Source organism: Alosa alosa, chromosome 12, assembly GCF_017589495.1.
Source record: "Alosa alosa isolate M-15738 ecotype Scorff River chromosome 12, AALO_Geno_1.1, whole genome shotgun sequence".
Lineage (NCBI taxonomy): Eukaryota > Metazoa > Chordata > Actinopteri > Clupeiformes > Clupeidae > Alosa > Alosa alosa.
Window position 1 is genome coordinate 23,698,837 of NC_063200.1, and position 18,271 is coordinate 23,717,107.

The 18,271-nt window shown below is 41.8% G+C and overlaps 3 protein-coding genes across 3 annotated transcripts in view; 2 read left to right on the top strand and 1 right to left on the bottom strand.

Annotated features, from left to right (window-relative positions):
* Positions 1-1,188: 1,188 nt before the first annotated feature.
* Positions 1,189-3,599, bottom strand: hint1 (histidine triad nucleotide binding protein 1). The gene is made up of 3 exons (XM_048259195.1): positions 3,472-3,599; positions 2,803-2,907; positions 1,189-1,537 (listed from the first exon to the last, which is right to left on the bottom strand). Exons 1-3 carry the CDS (start codon positions 3,580-3,582, stop codon positions 1,373-1,375), a joined length of 381 nt encoding a protein of 126 aa, XP_048115152.1. The 5' UTR covers positions 3,583-3,599; the 3' UTR covers positions 1,189-1,372.
* Positions 3,600-3,905: 306 nt separating this feature from the next.
* lyrm7 (LYR motif containing 7) lies at positions 3,906-5,525 on the top strand. The gene is made up of 5 exons (XM_048259397.1): positions 3,906-3,947; positions 4,226-4,298; positions 4,459-4,529; positions 4,947-5,028; positions 5,118-5,525. Exons 1-5 carry the CDS (start codon positions 3,930-3,932, stop codon positions 5,186-5,188), a joined length of 315 nt encoding a protein of 104 aa, XP_048115354.1. The 5' UTR covers positions 3,906-3,929; the 3' UTR covers positions 5,189-5,525.
* Positions 5,526-7,068: 1,543 nt separating this feature from the next.
* The window catches only part of cdc42se2 (CDC42 small effector 2), a 30,110-nt gene continuing 18,907 nt past the window's right edge, over positions 7,069-18,271 (top strand). The window contains exon 1 of the mRNA XM_048259464.1: positions 7,069-7,417. The gene's annotated coding sequence lies outside the window, so the exon portion shown is untranslated. The remainder of the gene's footprint in view (positions 7,418-18,271) is intronic.

The window sequence follows — 18,271 nt, forward strand, 5'->3', positions numbered from 1 at the left end:
GTGGGGTGTATCAAGGATGGACAGGATGAGTACGCTTGTGGATGACTTTGTGCAGTGGTGCAGGCTCAACCATCTGCAGCTGAATGCAACAAAGACCAAGGAAATTGTGGTGGATTTCAGGAGATCTAAGCCATCTATGATGCCAGTTTCCATTGAAGGGGTCAATGTGGAGGTGGTCAGCACATATAAGTACCTGGGGATACACATGAACAATAAACTGTAATGGTCAGCCAACACGGAAAGAGCAGAGTCGGCTTCAATGTTTGCAGTAAGCTCCTCCTGGATGTTTTACCAGTCTGTCATTGCCAGTGTCCACTTTTTTGCTGTGGTGTGCTGTGGAGGCAGCATTAAGAAGAGGGATGTTGGACAACTGAATAGGCTGGTAAAGAAAGCTGGCTCAGTTGTTGGCATTGAGCTGGAGTCACTCACAACTGCAGAGAAACGGACCATGCACAGGATGCTGGCGAACATGGACAATGACCGCCACCCACTACATAGCACACTCAATAAACAGAGGAGCATGTTCTGTGGCAGACTTCTGTCACTGACATGCTTAACAGACAGGTTGAGGAGGTCCTTTGTCCCCAGGGCCATACAACTTTTCAACACCACACAAAAGGGGAGGGGAGAAAAGGCCTTTTCAGCATGAGCCTGTCTCTCTCAGCCCCTATCATCATATCACTTTGTCTGCTGTCTACCTAACTGTTTTACAGCCTATATTAGCCCTCCTACACAATCTGGACTGTGGTCATAACATCTACATCTTATTCCGTTATATATTGTTATTAAAGTATATTCTTTTTCTTGTTTGTTAAGCAATTCTATTGTTTACATTCTTGTCTTTTCATAGTCATAATTACTATTTAATAATGCAGTTATTGCACTGTTCAATCCCTGTTCACTTTTTTCACTACCACCATTGCACACACTCTACCATAGCACCGCATCATGGTCAATGCATTACATGGTCAACCCATAGCCGACCTTTAAAAATTTACCTCAGGAAGAATAAAATATCTATCTATCTAGTGCTGCAGGGATACAGATCTCACTTCAAGTTATACTATTGCAGACTGCATGATTACAACATAGGGTACTTTTTATGGCAACATAATGCATATTTTTTATTGTCCAAGGCAAATAATGTAAACAGATTACGGCAAATAACACAAGACAAAATGTGATCGGTTGATTTGAAACCTAGTGCTTTTATTTGTCTAGATGGCTGTAAATTCAGTCAGACGTGATAAAACAACCAACACAAACACGCTTGGTGTGGATACTGATACTGGACATGTGCGTCAAAATCACGGACAGCAGAGAGGGGAGGGGAGAAGGGCATTGGTGTCACACGGCAGTGGTGTCACACAGCTTAGCCTGGAGGCCAGCCCATCTGGCGGCCACCCATGACGTGGATGTGGACGTGGTAGACAGACTGGCCGCCATCAGGCCCCTCGTTCAGCACCAGCCGGTAGCCTTTGGTGAGTCCCACCTTGTCGGCGCACTTCTTGGCCACAATCATCATGTGACCCAGCAGCTGAAAAGATCACAAGCAAGACTGGTGAAAAAAATTCACTCAAATAATGATGAAATATCTGACCTGTGTTATTATGTATCTTAAGTCCAGACAAGTGACAGATCCCAAGTAAGAGGCCTGAGGGATCTTAGCATACTATGCCATGTGGATTCTTCTGAACCATCTGAGGGCCTACACATCAGTGTACCTGCTCTGCCTCTGGCTGGAATAAATATATATAGACAACAGCACCATCTGCTGTTTGGTAGGTCTCCTGCTTTTCTCAGCAGCTCTGTGTGTGTTCCTTTTTCCACCGACAGAGAACCGGTTGCGTTTCCGTTCGCGAACCAACATATGAACCATTCGGCGCATTTCGACCACACCAAAAATGGTTTGGAACTTGGCACCTTGGTTCGGAGCTTGAACCAGAAAATAGTTGTTTTTTCCTGTGAACCGGGGTGGGCGTGTCATTCGACCGTTCAGAGGGGAGAAAGCTAAAAGCAAGTTTTCCGTCCATACCAACTGTTGCCATGAGTAATCAAAACTGGTCAACTAGAACAGTGTTTCTCAAAGTGTGGTCCGCAAGCTATCCCAAGTGGTCCGCGAGCAGATGTTGTAAAAAATAATATAGATGCGTTGTTTGCAATATTGAACCAACTTGTATGTAAATCCAAAGTTCTGCAATACTGCCTATGTAAGCTATGCCAATTTAAATCATATGAATCCTCTGACACAATAAGCAAGGTGCAAAGACAATAAGCAAGGTGGTTCAGTGAGTAGGCCTATTGTGTCTATTAGCTATGTGGTCCGTGAGGTTTTTTCTAATGGTTAAGTGGTCCTTGGTCTGTAAAAGTTTGAGAAACACTGAACTAGAACTACACTGCAGACATTATCTAGCATTTTATACCGCTAATTTCTGCAGCTTTTACGCTACAACTGTTCAAACTCCCGTTCATACATCTCATTAACTTTCGTTTTGCATGCACCCATTGATGACGACGCACCCTTGGTTTGATCAGGTTCGGTTCAAAACTGGTGCAAATGCTGGCTGGTTCACTAGCACCAAGGTTCAACGAATTCCTAACAGAACCGGTTCAAGAACGCGTTCTGTCGGTCGAAAAACGCCCCAATAGTACCATAACAGTGTTCACCAGCAATAAAAGATCATATGCAAGCTCGTGATGTCACATATTTTATTAAGACAAAACACACCGGTTCTTCCTTTGTTTACTTTTAGTAACACATATGTGACATGCATTAAGTCATAGTTGGTCTGCCATACTCACTGCAGCATCAACATCCTCTGCTTTTGAGATTTGGGCTATGGCTTTCCTCGGGACCACCAGAAAATGAGTGGGAGCCTGAGGGGCAACATCGTGGAAGGCTATGCACTGCAATGAGGAGAGGAAACAACATGACCATGCAACCAAGCTCAAGTCTCATGTTCAAGTTAACGTTAGCCTTGGGGTTCCATCACGGCGTCTTTGCAACAGTTACATTATCACCTGCTGCCATACAGTGATTTTGACATAACATTAGTGTTCAACTAGATACAATGTGCTACGATTAACTTTAACGGTGATTGATCACGTATTAAGGATACTCCATCCCGATTTATCAAGCTTCCCGTAATGACACGCGCTAGACTGTGTTCCGTCACGGTTTTGAGACATCACAACTATAAACATATAACCAGCAATCGTTTCGTTCGATTTGTCTGTAGGTATCTAACGCTATTAGGTGTTGTGCAGCTGTTGCTATTGAGTAACGCAATTTCAAATGACATGAACAATCTAGCAAGCTAATTTGGTAACGTTAGGCCTACCTATAAAAAGCACGCTAATAACTACAGTGCAGCACTTGAGCATTGGATAGAGGTGGCTAGCTAGCGAGCCACCGTAGCAAAAACTAGAAGAACGCATGCAACTAGCTCGCCACATGCGAAGAATGCACACCTGGTCATCCTCATAGAATATATTGGCAGGAATCTCTTTACGAATGATTTTCCCAAATATAGTGTCGCCGCCAGCTTGGGCTGTTTGGGCCCTAGCTATTTCATCAGCCATGGCACAAGACTTACTTCCCTACTTCCCTACTACGGCGCTATCAAACAAGGAGGCACGTCGAAATTTATACTGGCCCAAAACCAAAACCAAATTCTATTGGCCAATGAAAAGAAAACCTGAACAGCAATTTGCTTGCCATTCTGTCAATCAAATTATCAGCGAAACGATCATTTCCCATTTATTTATTGCATAGACCAAATATTTATGTTATTCTATGTTCTGGTTAAATACAAACTAAACAATGCAACCAATACTCAATATTGAGTGCATATTTTAATTTTTATAGAGAGAAGGGGTCTTAACAGGGTGTTTCCTCTGACGTACCGGAAATACGTCACTGAGTCAAAATGGAGTCACGTTTGAAGGTTAGTAGCGAAACTGTTACATTTGGTGTTTTCCCCTATCTTTTTTCACTTTAAACGTTGCGTTTTTGTACGTTATGGTCACAGGATATGTTTTTTTACATGTATTTGTTAATTATGAATTCAATGTCTCATTTACAGCAGATATTACGTTCAAGATGCTATTGATGCCAACTAGCTAACTGTAACTTACCCCAAATATCTGAAATACAACCATTTTTGGTGTCAGAAATCAATCACTTGAACGAAATTGTACTGTCTGTGTGTCTCCTTTGATCTAGGTTCTCCGACTTTTTAAAGCTCTTCATAGAACAAGAATGAAAGTCTTTAAAGATGATGATAGGGCATTGACAGGTGAGGGCAATTTCTGGTAGCTAACTTACTGAAAATTCATATGCTGCATGTTTTAAAGGCCACTAGACTAGACCAATGTAGTAGGCCTAGTCTGTGTGATTCCCCCCTATGCTTGTTTGATTGTTATGTAATTAACTTTTCACTGTTTATCTCATGAAAGCTGCAAAACAGAAGATAAATGAGGAGTTCAGGAAAAATATGCACGAAACATCTGGAGAAAATCTTCAAAAGGTATGATTTAAGGATACACTTCATCACCAGTTCTGCATAGTAGGATAGTCTGTAATGTATGTGTAGATAGGAATATGTTGATTTAGCCTACTGTGATTGTAACACAAGTTTCATAATTAATTCTTAATAATTATTTGAATAATATGATCCTTAATAATTAATATCCAACTAGTTCATTCTGACAGTGCTGTGGTTTGTTTATGTTTATAATTTAGTTATTATTCTGTTCAATTTTATTTAGTCTATTACTTTGTATATATTTTTTATTTAGGCTATATGACTTTACTTTAAACAGCTAATTTTAATGTTAACGTAATGTTTATCAGTATCACTGTAGGCCACATTGGACAAATGTGTCTCCTAAGAAACATAAACATAATAAATGGCTTCAACAAACAATTTTGTTATTTTTCCAAGATGATCAAAATGGCTTCAGATGTTGAGATAGTGCTTCGACAAAGTGTTGTACAAATGGAGCATGTTGGAGAAAAAAAGCTGGGTATGTCAACATAGATTTTTTCCAGTTAACAGTTGATACAAATATGCTACATTTTACAATATAAATGTACATTGTATGTTGTTCCACAGTACTGCGACCTAGAGAGGAGCTGCTCTTAGAAAATGTACCTTACTGTGATACACCAAGGAAGAAGTTGTGATCAATGTTTGGACTGTGCCCTAATTTCTCAAAAACTACAGTTATGCAAGTGTGCCATTTAATGAATTCCCACATCTCACTGACAAGCAAGTTCTTCCATTTCAAAAGTGGATAAACAGAAAAATTATTTATGATGGCAAAGTTTTAAGGTGGAGCATTTTGCATTGGTTATTGAAGGTTTTCAATATCTGCACAGTGAATCATCCACAGCTGCTGAACGCTAAGCGTATTGATTAAAACACAAAGCTTAGACTTTGCTCAGAAACCTCTATGGGACCCTTGCTGTAAATATTTTTGTGTTTGTTGTTATGCTAAATAAATCTAAAGGTGTAAAATGATTTGCTTTCTTGCGTTCGCTCTTCCTTGCTTTCCTTCCCAAAGTAGTGCCATCTCTCTGTGTGCAAAGTTTTGAATAAAGCATGTATACAAAGGCTAGCCAACATATCGGTCCACATCAAGTCGTCAGTTGTACTCCACTCTTGTAAATTAATAGCCTGACTGGGATAAGTACTTTGAATTCTGGTTTCTACTGGTGCAATATGGGAATTGTTTTGTCCAAATATTATATAAGAAACCATTAGGTCCGTAGGTATGTAATTCTGAGAGTAGCCTATTTATACCATGACTATTTTACACAGCCCAGTATGTCTTTGTTTCAAGTTTGTACATGTTTGTAAAGGGCAAACAGGGTATCGCGCCAACCAATCCAGGCCTGGTGGGTGCGTTAGTTCCAATATTGTATCAGTCCTTCAGTCTAGAAAGAACTTGGCACACCAATGTTGCCAATGCAATTTTTAATCCAAGCAGTGAAAAGTGCAAAGTGCTCCCAAAGTGCAAAACGTTTTTGTATCATTCAGGCCATCATCAGTGCAAAAGCATTAATTTGCTCAAAGCTAACCTTACATGAACCCATTAATCCTGTTGCAGTTGGACATAGAGAAATAGTGTGCCTCAAGCGAAATGCCACATGATGGCAGTATTGTGTTAAAATAACAACAAACAGAACAGCTGTAACAGTTATTTTAGATAGGTGGAACTCCGCCTATGTGAAATCTTTATTTTAACTTTTCAAACTGATTTCAGTGTTGGGCACTGGAATTGCAATTGCTAAATCTTCTGTTATACACCAGATTTTTTAACAAGTAGGCCTAAACTGTAGCTAAATTAAGGGTTATGTAACAATCTTTAAAATGGATGCAGGTTGCATCCGAAACTAATTCCAGGACCCATCCAAGTATTGTAAAGTTCTATCTGTATGGTGCATGCAGAAGAGTGTGCAGACAGTAGCCGATTGACCTATAGCAGCAGTCCAGTTAAACAACCGTGGATCTGTCTTGTGCAAGTCTTGTGGAGTAAGGAAGTGGAATGCTGAGATAAGATAGACCCACCCTGCTGTTTGTTTACATGTAGGCAATCCAGTCAGGCACCATGCTGGTTCCTGCAGGTGGCCTGAGGACAGGTAGAAATGCCATATGAAAGAAAATATCTACAGAAACAGCTTGTATGCTACAGAACTCAAAAGGTTAGCCTGGATACCAGACCCTCTGACTGGTTGGAGAAAGAAAATATTTTTTAAAAACCTGATAAGATTACTAAAAACACAACATGTCTAGAGCTGTGATGAAGGCATGGACCTAGGTTGCAGTCTATGACAAGGAATAGACCTATAAGCCCAGAAAGAAGGCTTTGCGATTGTATTTGATTTTGGAGATGTTTTGAATTTAGAATGCGCTCGAATACACTAAACCAGGCAACATTTTAATGAAAAAACCCCTGTTAACAATGAATGAATGTCTTACATGATCAGGCGTGTCTACAACAACCATCTCCCGGCGGATGATGCAGGACAGGACCATTGTTCACAAAGGATCGTAGCATCTGTCGCTGAGTGGCGCTGTTTCCCCAAAGTATTTTCAAAGACATTCTCTGTCTTGGTGGGAGTGTTTTGGAGGTCCTCTGTCTGATGTTAGCTGACTGAATTTATTGAAAAGCCTGCACTCGAACGACTCCTTCAGTTCTTTGAAAGGTGTCTGCGGATCACCTGCAGTATTTTCGCCCTCAGGCGGTAGACTACACGGTTGGTGCTGTCTTCAACGTTTAGGGAGAGAAATCACTGCACGCCGTGCACGGTACCAGAGAGGCCGCCCAGCAGCACAGGTGAAAAGACCATTTCCCGCATTTGACTGAGGGACTGCATCGGGATATTAGCGGCATTGCGTCGTCTTAATCGGTAAGGTTGTGTTGTAAACCTCTTTATAATTAACAGGTTCGATTTCAATAGCTTGGTAGGTACCTGTGAAATATGTATGATTTGTTCGCTTGATCGAGATTAAGTTACCACAGGGAGAGGAGAGGAGCTATACAGTCTATTGTTACTGTCATTTCATTGGTGGCTCAATTTCCCAAACACTTTCAGGGACTCCCAGTTAATTGTGTAGTTTGATCGATGCGGAGAATAAATCTGTTGCTTTTAAAAAAAACAGGCAATGTAGCATAGTGCATTCTCAGATGCTAAATAAGTAGTCTATTTGTCTTCTTTACAATAGGCGTCAAGTGACTGATTCTCAGTTGTTTTGGTAGGCGACTGTGCCGACAACTCGGTCGGTATTATAGCCTGCAGATAAATTGACTTTTTGTGAGAGCAGAATAAAAACCATATGGTTGGTGCCGACTCTGCGAATGTAGGCTATTTATGCCTACTGATATTTCGTGCATTACGTTCAAACGGATTGTCTACAGCAGTAGAATTGTCAGGCTAGAATTGAGGGCTAAATTGTTACCCTGTTGAATGGCATCCCGACTCCCAGGCCTACTACCCCACCCTACCTACAGGAGATGCGTGAATTTAGCCTAGTCCTTATGATAATCATTAAAATTGATATTGTAACCTACGTCAACATGTTCCAAGGATATCAGGATTATTGTGACATGAGAAATGCTGTATTAGGAAATGTTCATGACAGAACCTGTTCATGACAGAACCTGTTTGCTGTTATGGACATTAGGCTACATTGCACTATTTCAACGTGCTGATTGATCAGATGCTTGCAGATGCAGGGGGGAAATCACCCATGGTCATTACATAACAGCCTGAGTGTTCCTCTCTTTGCTGGACTCATCTTTTTTCTTTCCCTATGCCTGCTTATTTTTTCTATCCAACCTCTACTGCTGATGAGGTAGGCTACTCAGGCATCCCATATCAAATTCTGCACCATAGACGAACATAATATAGCCTAGTGTAATGCACAGCACTGGCCAATGGCATGATCTCTTCTACCGGTCATGACACAAGATGTATCGGTCTTGTGGATCGGTTGGTAATGCTGGAAGCTTGATGCTGCCAAGGATGGTTCGAGGATGTCAATTTATGCCTACTAACTGATTTGTGGCACTAAACGTGTTGGATCCCTAAAACTATAGATGACATGTGACACACGTGCACCTGCTAGTTTCCTTTTCTCTTAGAAGCTCATCATCAGCTCATCATCATCACTCAGAGCACTGTTTTCAATGATGCATGATCATTCTTGGACTGTATTGTATTGTTATACCAGAGGGTTGTGGTTTGTGAAGCTGGTTTAATTGTTTAGTTTCTTCTTTTGCATGTTATAGCCTATGTAATCACACTGCCACACCTGTCTTATCCAAGTTGAACAGGACTTTAGTGTAACTGTGGTGGACAATACATGGCCTATTGTTTTTCCCCATTGTAATTGTTGGGCCTGGTTCTCACACTCTGTGACACACCTGTTCTTGGTTGGAGGCTGGACCTTTAAAGATGAGCTGTGCAAATCCAGCTCTGTGCTGTTTGATGACTAACCAGTTCAGCTGCATGGGCTATTACATTTGAGTAAACTCAGGCCCCATGGATCAGTCCCTTGTCAGGAGCGATATCTCCCTCCTACAGGTGAGCCTGTATTTTGTCTAGGAGTGAGAGAAATTAAAAGAAAAAAAAACACAGACTGCTGTTGGATAAATTGCACCTTTGTTGCGTGAATCTCTCTGGACAGCTGAACTGATTTGGAGCTTAATTTTCCTCCGTCTCACCCACACATTTACACCCACTGTATTCAATGAGAGCTATAGCTCCAGGTGAAAGAGGAACGTGATGGAATAAGTTAATCGTCCTTGGCCAAGTTGGAATACCACAAAAAAGACAGGGAGTGGCCTCTTGGATATTGGTATGAATGACTGGCTTGGACTCGGCTGCTGGCAGAAGAAACTGGGGCGGTATAGCAATGGTTTCATTGCAGTAGTACGCCGCTTAATGCCATATGGGGCAGGATTCTCAATGGGCCCGCTGTCCTCTTGCTCTCTGATCAGGCTATAGTTAGCTATCGGAAGTCAGGCTCTTTTCCTGTCCTGAAGAGGCCCATATGTTTTCTTCTTTGAAGAGGAAGAGGAGGAAGAAGGAGGGGGTGGGGGCTATAGGCTATCCATCCACAGTGCTACCTTTATGACTGGTTGCCTTGCTGATGATGGCTGAACTCGACTGAGAAAATTACAACTTCTTACAACACCGGGCCCAACCCTGGGTTTGGGATATGCACTTAATACCAATAAAGCAAACAGTTGCCCACTTATCTCTGTAAATGGGCTGTTGTGAGTCTGGAAAGTGGCCTTGCAGGCAGTTTGCTGATGTAACCACATCACAATGAATATCCTTTAATTGAGTGAAGTTCTGTGTGGATGGGAGACAGTGTTCAGCACTGTGGAGCACGCCCAAGGGGACGGCTTAACAATGGCGGTGCATGGAGGCCTAGCTGCCATTGGAGCTGTAATGTCATTATGTCATTTCTGTGAGTGATATAATCTCTTTGTTGACAATGCAGCTTGGCTATTGGATATGCTGTATTAAAAGTACACAAGGACATTACATTTTAACCGCAAGTCAACACAGTTTGTGGTGTGGTAGAAAGTATACCCTGAAGTGCCCGGGTGAGTTAATTTAGGCATGACTTGCTCCTGTATGTTAAAGTAATGATTCTATGATTGTTTTTTGAAAAAGTGATGAATTATCACTTTTAAGATGTGAAGAGTTAAACGTCCTTTGAAGGGCCTGCCCCAACATCTTGAATTTGTTATTAGTCACGCCCTGGATAACTTTAGAATTAACTCAGCTGTTGCACAAGTATTTCTATGCCCTGTTTGAGTCATTATGGCTATAAGAGGGTGACTTACAATCATTTCTGAATCAATAATTTTGTCATGGATAAATCAGTAGATGAATAAATGGGATAAACTAGGCCTATTCAGTGTGAAACATTCATTGCCAGTCTGCTTGTCACCACCAGCAGACCCATGTTGGCTTAAGAACAAAACACCTAGTACATTTTAGAGTGAAGCATAGTTTTACCTGAAACCATACCCAAAGATATTGTGTCATAACTTTTTCTTATCTCATCTGGTTTAAATCTTCACACGTTTGTAGAAACCTTTTAGCTGCAAGATTTCCCTGCTGATTCTGTGATGACAGAAGACTTAGTGTTGTGTTTTGTTTGGTAATTGATATATGGAGTCACTTTTACTTGACATGCAGCATCTGACTTCAACTTTTTCCCCCTGCAACGAGAAAAAGCTGTGGCTCTCTCATCAGTCGCAACCAGTTTTTTAGACCAGCGTAAAATCCTTACACAATCCAGACCTTGCCTGGAGTCCATCCCCTAAAACAGGCCTGTCCAGTTTGAGAGGGTTTATTGGCTAATTGGATTGCTGGCCTAAAATCTGTTAAGTTTGACCCTTTAGTCAAGAGACTACAAGGAAAAAGCAGGCAGCTGTCTCCATCCTGGTTAGTAGTGGAGTCTTCCTGAGGTCGTGAGGTGATGGAAGCTGGACAGTGCATGCACTGGTTGCAGAGTGAAATTAAAAAATCCGAAGTGTTCTAGAGTGGAGGTATCTTGCATCAGAGAGATACAAAATACACATACAGCACATGGCAGTTTGTTTACATTTTAGTCCATTTCACCAGTTTGTTTACCTTTTAGTCAATTTTTCCAAAAGTTCATACAATTCAGTCATGGCATTTTGTAACTAACCACTTTTATAACTTTATTATAAAACGCCTCAATATATCTCCAAATGCTTTGCAAAACCCTGAAGTGCTGGGTGACATGCTTCTCTCTCTCTCTCCCTCTCTCTCTCTCTCTCTCGTTCTTTCTCCCTCTCTTTTTTTTCTTTGTGTGTGTGTGCGTGTGTGTGATGTCTCTGTCGCTGAAAGTTTTTGGAGAGTCGTTCATTGAGAATTCCTCTAGCATTCCTACAGTTTCCCTAGTGACATTCCTTCCCCAGGAGACAAGCAGGAGATTCATTTTGTCCATGACGAGAGATAATGACACAGGCCTCCACTCCACTATATGGTCCTGGAGACATATCGTTCACTGTAAAGCAGAGTGTTTGGTGGTAACGCCGCAGGGTGCTTGGTAACCACCTAATCTAATCTCGTACCCATATGTTTCTCTTTAGATGACCCTCCCAGGTTTTAGAGCCTGTCTCCTTTTCTCCACAAAGAGAAAAACGGTCAGAGATTCCTCTCATAATTCCATCTTGGTGTTCGTGGAGGTGGGCCGGGATTCTTTTGTAAATTGCATCTCTAATTGGATTTGTGCTGCTCATGTGCTGAAGACGTTCAAATAGACAGACATACCTTTATCTGTATCCAGCGACCTCGAAGAAACACAGTGGTGGTCACGGAAAAAAACAGGCAGGGTGCAGATCTTCTAAACTAAGAAAGGAATCTTTTCAATTGAAAACTGGCAAGTTCACCTGCCATTATTTCATAATGACAAACTAGGGGATTCAACTGGAGATTCATCATGCTCACTCAACTCACTTTTGAACCTAAAACTCTGACTCTGTGAATGAGGGAAGCCAGGCCAATATAAAGTTACGATTCCAAGGAATGGTTTTGTTCTGTTTTTCGTTCTGTTTTTTGCATGGATAATCCATACAGACGGGGAGGTCAGTCGTTTTTTGTTCGCTGATCATATTTCCCCGACTCGTGGTGTGGCGAGCATCGAGCGCTGCGAGCTGGGCTATGGAGAGAGAGAGAGAGAGAGAGAAACGTGAGGAATCCGAGCCAGAACTCCACAGAGCCACACAGCTGGTGGACCACACTCCTCATCATGGCCTCGGCAAACACCCAGAGCATTACGTATTCATAGCCCTGTCAATCAAACACTCCTAAAATCCCAGACCCTACACTAAGAACTTTCCATGCCACTTCAGTCCGTTTGTAATTATATTTATGAAAGGAGTTTTCATTTATAGCTAAACTGCTAGTTAAACTGGATGAGTTATTTCGGAGGGTTTTGCACCAAGTGTAATAATAATGATGTTGCCTGGATAGCTTAGGCAGAATAGAAGAAGCCCCTTATGTCACAGCTCAGTTATGAGGTCAGGAAAGGGCTTGAACAAACATAAAGCCGTCAGTGTGTCATAGGGGGAGTACTCCCTACAGACCTTTGCATTTATAATATTTCCAGTGTAAGACCTTGTATGCTCTCTCTCTCTCTCTCTCTCTCTCCCCTTCCTTTCCCCCCCCCCCATTCTCACCCTTGCTTTTCTGCAACTAATGACCATGCACTAATAACTCGGCACACAGCAGTCAGTGCACAGCAAAGCAGGAGGAGGCTCTTGCAGTCTTAAGTAGGTATTCATCAAAGACTAGCGCTATTTACTTGTTTGTTGATTTGTTTGTTTGCACAGTCATTTGGTAAAAGTATTTGTCTTCCAAACTTCTTCCACGACTTCTTCCAAAGATCTTTCCCATTTTCTGTCTGTTCTTATTCATCTGAAATGAAACAGCATGGCTGTAAAATAGCCTCTGAAATATGCTCTTGTCATAACATCAACATCAAAATGGCTACATTTCTCCATATTTGGTTAAGTTCTCTAGTGGTTCATGAAATTGTAATGCAGTGCCATACATCAATAGGCACGTGGATACTTTGAGAAAATGCAATTTTGCTCACACGTGCACACTTATGGTGATGTGGCATTGTGCACAGCACAGTAATGGAGGATGTCTAAGGCTGGGGAAATGGAATCACACACCTCATTGATCTTGCGCCAGTGCCCATTAAATTCTGTGCTGGGTGTCCTCATTATCAATGGGCAGGCTGTGGTATAAAGCTGCTCGTTCGTGACACCGGCCGCCTCTTCCGGTCAACATCCCCCCCCTGGCCCAACAGCAAGTGGCACACCAATTACCTCTGCTGTTATGTGTTGCCAAGGCAACACATTCTTGGTGTAATGAAGGTATCAACTGGGAAGACAGATGGGCTGATTCTGCAGAAGGCCAGAATGGCCGCCTTTAATGAAAAGGCCAAGAAGAGTAATTCAGGGAGGTCGGCCTCTGGCAGCTTGTTGTCTCAAATCTCAAAGTCCCCAACCTCCTTAGCTTACCGACAGCAACTCTGATGGCCTTTCTAGTTTGGTGTTGTTCCACGGACACCTCCCACTGAAGTGCAGGTTCTCTGTTGTGGGAGCAAATGAAATGGCCTTGAGAGGCCATGTATAAAGTCATAGCCTAGATTGAAAAAATCTGAGTCTGATGCACCTTTAGAAAACAAGATAACGTGACTGGAAGCTGTCGATCTGCATCTGCCAACTACAGAGAGAGAACATAAAACTTGTTCATAAACTAATACAATGGGTCAGTCTTATGATAAGGTAATACAATAATAATAACTATGAAACTGTATTTTCTATGGCTTGCAGTACAAAACGCTTGACCATTTACAACATTAGCTGTGTTGCTTATGCTATATGGTGACTTTTCTTGTCAAGGACATAGTAAGTAGGTCACCTGGTTGAACAAGCTGGGTGGAATGTTTGACAGACTTTGTTGTTCTTGTTTGTTTCAACACACACACACCCTTCATATGTGTTCAAACACACTTGACCTCACTGTTGTTGTGTGTGTGTGTGTGTGTAGACCTGAAAACTGTGGCAGAGACCATGGGCTGATCCACCATGGTGCTACATTATAAAACATTAAAAGAGTTGTTTGTGTCTTGCCTGCATTGAATCTCCACAGCCCTTCTGCAGCAAAGGAACAAAGCATTCCTTATGTGCTGGAGACATCAGATAAACCCCTCCTTGAAAGCCCCCAAACTCCTTGCCATTATCAGATTTTCCTTATGAGACATTTATTGGATTTTTCATATTCAGACTTATGTCACACTTACTGAGTAGATGGAAGCAAGTGTGTGTGTGTGCATGTATTTGTGTTAAAAGTATGAGTGTGTGTGTGTGTGTGTTGCTATGTGTTGTGCACCAGCCCAGCTGATGCCACTCCCTTGGCTCAGGTCAGTGAGTGCTGACCTGGGCATTCCTGCCGTTTCCCCCCTGTGTCACAGATAGACCCTCATGTCAGGCCAGGCCAGCAGGGTACAGTCACACTGCAGATGGGCCTCACAGCGCAGTGTGTGTGTGTGAGAGAGAGAACTCTGTGTGTGAACTATTTATAGTTTTCTGTTTGAGCCATACCCACAGGTCCCAGAGATCATCCTGAATATGTGCAAAAAATTAGATAGATCATGTTATCATAGATTAGATGTATCATGTTATCAAAGATCCACATAGATAGTATCTCAGTAGGGTGTGTACGCTGTCGGTTTAATTTTCTGATAATCTCACAAAGCTTGTTCTCTCAGTAACTGTCATTGCAGAACATGTATTTTCAAGGAATGTAGATTGACAATGGAATGTGGAGTCATGTATGGAGACCAGTCTAAAACAATTAGCAAGAAAGAAGCTCTAGGTAACTGCTCCAACTCTAAGAAACTGCTATGTATTGGAAAATTCTCCAATGAAAGTACAGTGTCCTCCACATTTTGTGACAACCCTGAGTAAAAAAATCATGCTTTTGGTGTTTCTGATTTCTAAATAAAACCCCTAGAAAATAACAAAATCAGCTAAATAACTTGTTTATTTATTTATTTATATATATATATATATATATATATATATATATATATATACAGTATATATATAATATATATATATATATAGGGGGCAGCCGTGGCCTACTGGTTAACACTCTGGACTTGTAACCGGAGGGTTGCCGGGTCGAGCCCCGACCAGTGGGCCGCGGCTGAAGTGCCCTTGAGCAAGGCACCTAATCCCTCACTGCTCCCCGAGCGCCGCCGTTGAAGCAGGGATTAGTGTGTGCTTCACCTCACTGTGTGTTCACTGTGTGCTGTTTGTGTTTCACTAATTCACCGATTGGGTTAAATGCAGAGACCAAATTTCCCTCACGGGATCAAAAAAGTATATATATATATATATATATATATATATTTAACTTTTGTGAAGGGATCTTATAAAAAGCAATATGATCCAAAATCAATGCAATTAGTGAGATGAGCTTAAAAGGAGAACGCACAAGAGAGGACCAAGGGATCTTGACGATCCAGTGATAAAAGAGGAATGCTTTCAAATCTCCTACTTTGTATCCACCAACTTGTTTTTCCTCTTTGTTTTTATTGTGAAACTGAAGTAAACTTTTTTTACTCATCTTTCATACTCATAACAGTTCAACTTTACTTTAACTCATAAATGTGGAGGGTGATGTTATTATTACCTCATGCTTTTGTGTATGCTGATGCCAAGGTGAAGTCGTCATTAATCATGTTGTGATTGAAGCTACCAAACACATTTGCAGCAAACATTTTGTTTTCCTTTAGTATTGGAGATATTTAAACAAGTGTCAATAATTGTGGAAGTTCACCAGCCAGCATATCAGATATTTGAAATGTTAGCAAATGGGAACATTAAGAAAGTCCTTTAGATTAGGAGCTTTTGAAATAAGATAAGATTAAATGAAACCGCACAGTCAAAGGGGACCCCCCTAAACTTTTCCCTTTGTGAGTCAGCAACATATTAAACCATTTATAAGCCTATAAAGGACATTGTAGGACATTGTTCGTCTGAATTGTCATTGTTAAAGTTCCTTGTAGCAGCTCTAGATGAAAGGGAAGTGACTAGAAAATTATCTTGCCATGATACAGAGAGGGTAGGTTCTTTCTGGAAACTATGACTTGCAAGTCTCAAATTGCACACCAAAGGCTATAAGGAAGGAGGAAGAACTCTACACTGTAAGGGGTAGAGTCAGTACTACCAGAGACTTTCTAATGAGGAGACACAGCACTCAAAAAATCCTCCATAGAAATGCATGGGGTTAGTTTGTAACGCCGTTGTCTACACATATCCCACCCCTTCCTCGGCAAAACGTCGACATGTGTATATTGAGCCAATCATGTGGTGTGATGTGACTACATTGAGCCAATTATGTGCTGTGTTGTGCAGACATCGTGCCAATCATGTGTTGTGAACTCGCCGCTGGAGCAAGATTGGTGTCGTGAAGCCTTGCACACGCGCATTTCTGCCGAATAGGATGCCCGATGAGTACCCAAAAATCGTTGCAATATGACCGCCAAGTGGAGGGACTTGCCTAAAAGGACTTTGGTACTACTGACTTTAACCCTGCAATGTCCCTGATGGTGACAACTGAAGAGCGGCAATGTTTCCTAACTGCTAACCAGGATAGCATACCATGCCCCCAGTTAAGGTTATAGATGTATGCTGTGTTTGGAGAATGTTTTAAATGACACTCTCTCTGTTGGTTTCTAAGGTATGTTTGGGTGTTTTATCTCTGGATCTGGTCACAATGGGCGATGCAGTTGAAGCTGTTTGGAGCTTTACGACTGCCTCATCCATCTTGTGATTCGGCTCACATAAAAGACAGGCTTGTTTTCAGGGGTGGTTGAGAAAAAAAAGCATGATGTCACTCTGGTTGCCCTGAGCAGTGTGCGAGAAGGAAAAGAATTTTAGGAAATGTGTCAGTGCTGTTCTCAACAGGGTCCTGCACAGAGGAAATAAAGTAGTGTCTTAATAGGTGCGGAGAGGGCCTGCTGTTGGGCCTACTGTAAGTGAGATCAGGTATATATATATTTTTTTAGTTTTTTATCTTCTTAGAAGTTATTTTACGATTCCAAGGAATATCAGAACCAGCAGTTTTCATGACATTTTATGATTGACTCACAAAATTAGCTTGCATATTGCATGCCCATTTTAATTAAATGGATCAGATGCTGTGACTCACTAACAGCCATCTTAAATAACATTACATTTTTTGGGGGGCGGGTGGGGGCGTCAGATGTAAAACATCTTCTGTCTCACTGGCTTCTAAGGTAGTGCTGCTGAGGTCTCCATGACATGCCAAGATGCTATCACTTATTTCACAGGCAATTGCATCCTGCATCAGGGGAAGGACGGTCATGACTCATGAGTCACCAGTCCTGACACAGACGAGCTGATGGCAGTGGCCTCTGTAAGTATCCCTCAGAGTGAGAGACATAGATACAAAATTTTTCCTGAAAACACCACCCCACCAAAATCCCGGTCAGTTATCCATATCAGTGACAACCCCATCATTTCTCCATTTGGTCATTTGATATGACACATGTTGACTCCATACATAGTTAATCACATTTGTTTGTCAAGGGGCTTGGGATTTGCATGCGTGTTATAAATGACGCCGGCGACTTACGTAATGGCTTAAAGGGGTATGCGCGCAGCCACATTGCACATGTGGTGTGCAGTACACAGTGTTCTGCCGCAAATGGCGCCAGAACAAAGCCAAACGTGCATTACTTGACAGCAGATGTGCATTAGTCCGTTTGAATGTTTTGTAGTGAAAACCTGATACATTTTCCCCCCCTACTTGTAATCTGTAGGGGCTTACCCAAAAGTATGGGGTAAGCCCCTACAAATTGTCACTGGGGGGTTGACGTGAAGGCCTAGAGGTCAACAGCTTTCTGTGCATGTGTGTGTGTGTGTGTGTCCCTAATGAGGACACAATTAAATCTGGTTTTGTTTTGACGAACAACTGTTAAATCCGTTTGCGTTTTTGAGGAGCTCGTTGCGTGGCCCGGGTCTCTTCTTGTAAGTGATCAGTGGATTAGCATGTGGATACAGCGGGATTGATTGGCTGGTCAAGCAGAACAAAAAAGCATTACGGACCAGCTACTCAAGGTTAACCACAAAAGTGAAGAGTGGTGGATTAAGAAAGCAAGGGGGC

Excerpts from the sequence above, each read along its gene's own strand:
- hint1 (XM_048259195.1), bottom strand. The coding sequence starts at position 3,582 with ATGGCTGATGAAATAGCTAGGGCCCAAACAGCCCAAGCTGGCGGCGAC. Across the intron at positions 2,908-3,471 it reads TATTCTATGAGGATGACCAG|TGCATAGCCTTCCACGATGT; the intron begins GTGTGCATTCTT and ends TCCTCATTGCAG. Across the intron at positions 1,538-2,802 it reads CAGAGGATGTTGATGCTGCA|CTGCTGGGTCACATGATGAT; the intron begins GTGAGTATGGCA and ends TGATCTTTTCAG.
- lyrm7 (XM_048259397.1), top strand. Across the intron at positions 4,299-4,458 it reads TGATGATAGGGCATTGACAG|CTGCAAAACAGAAGATAAAT; the intron begins GTGAGGGCAATT and ends ATCTCATGAAAG. Across the intron at positions 4,530-4,946 it reads CTGGAGAAAATCTTCAAAAG|ATGATCAAAATGGCTTCAGA; the intron begins GTATGATTTAAG and ends TATTTTTCCAAG.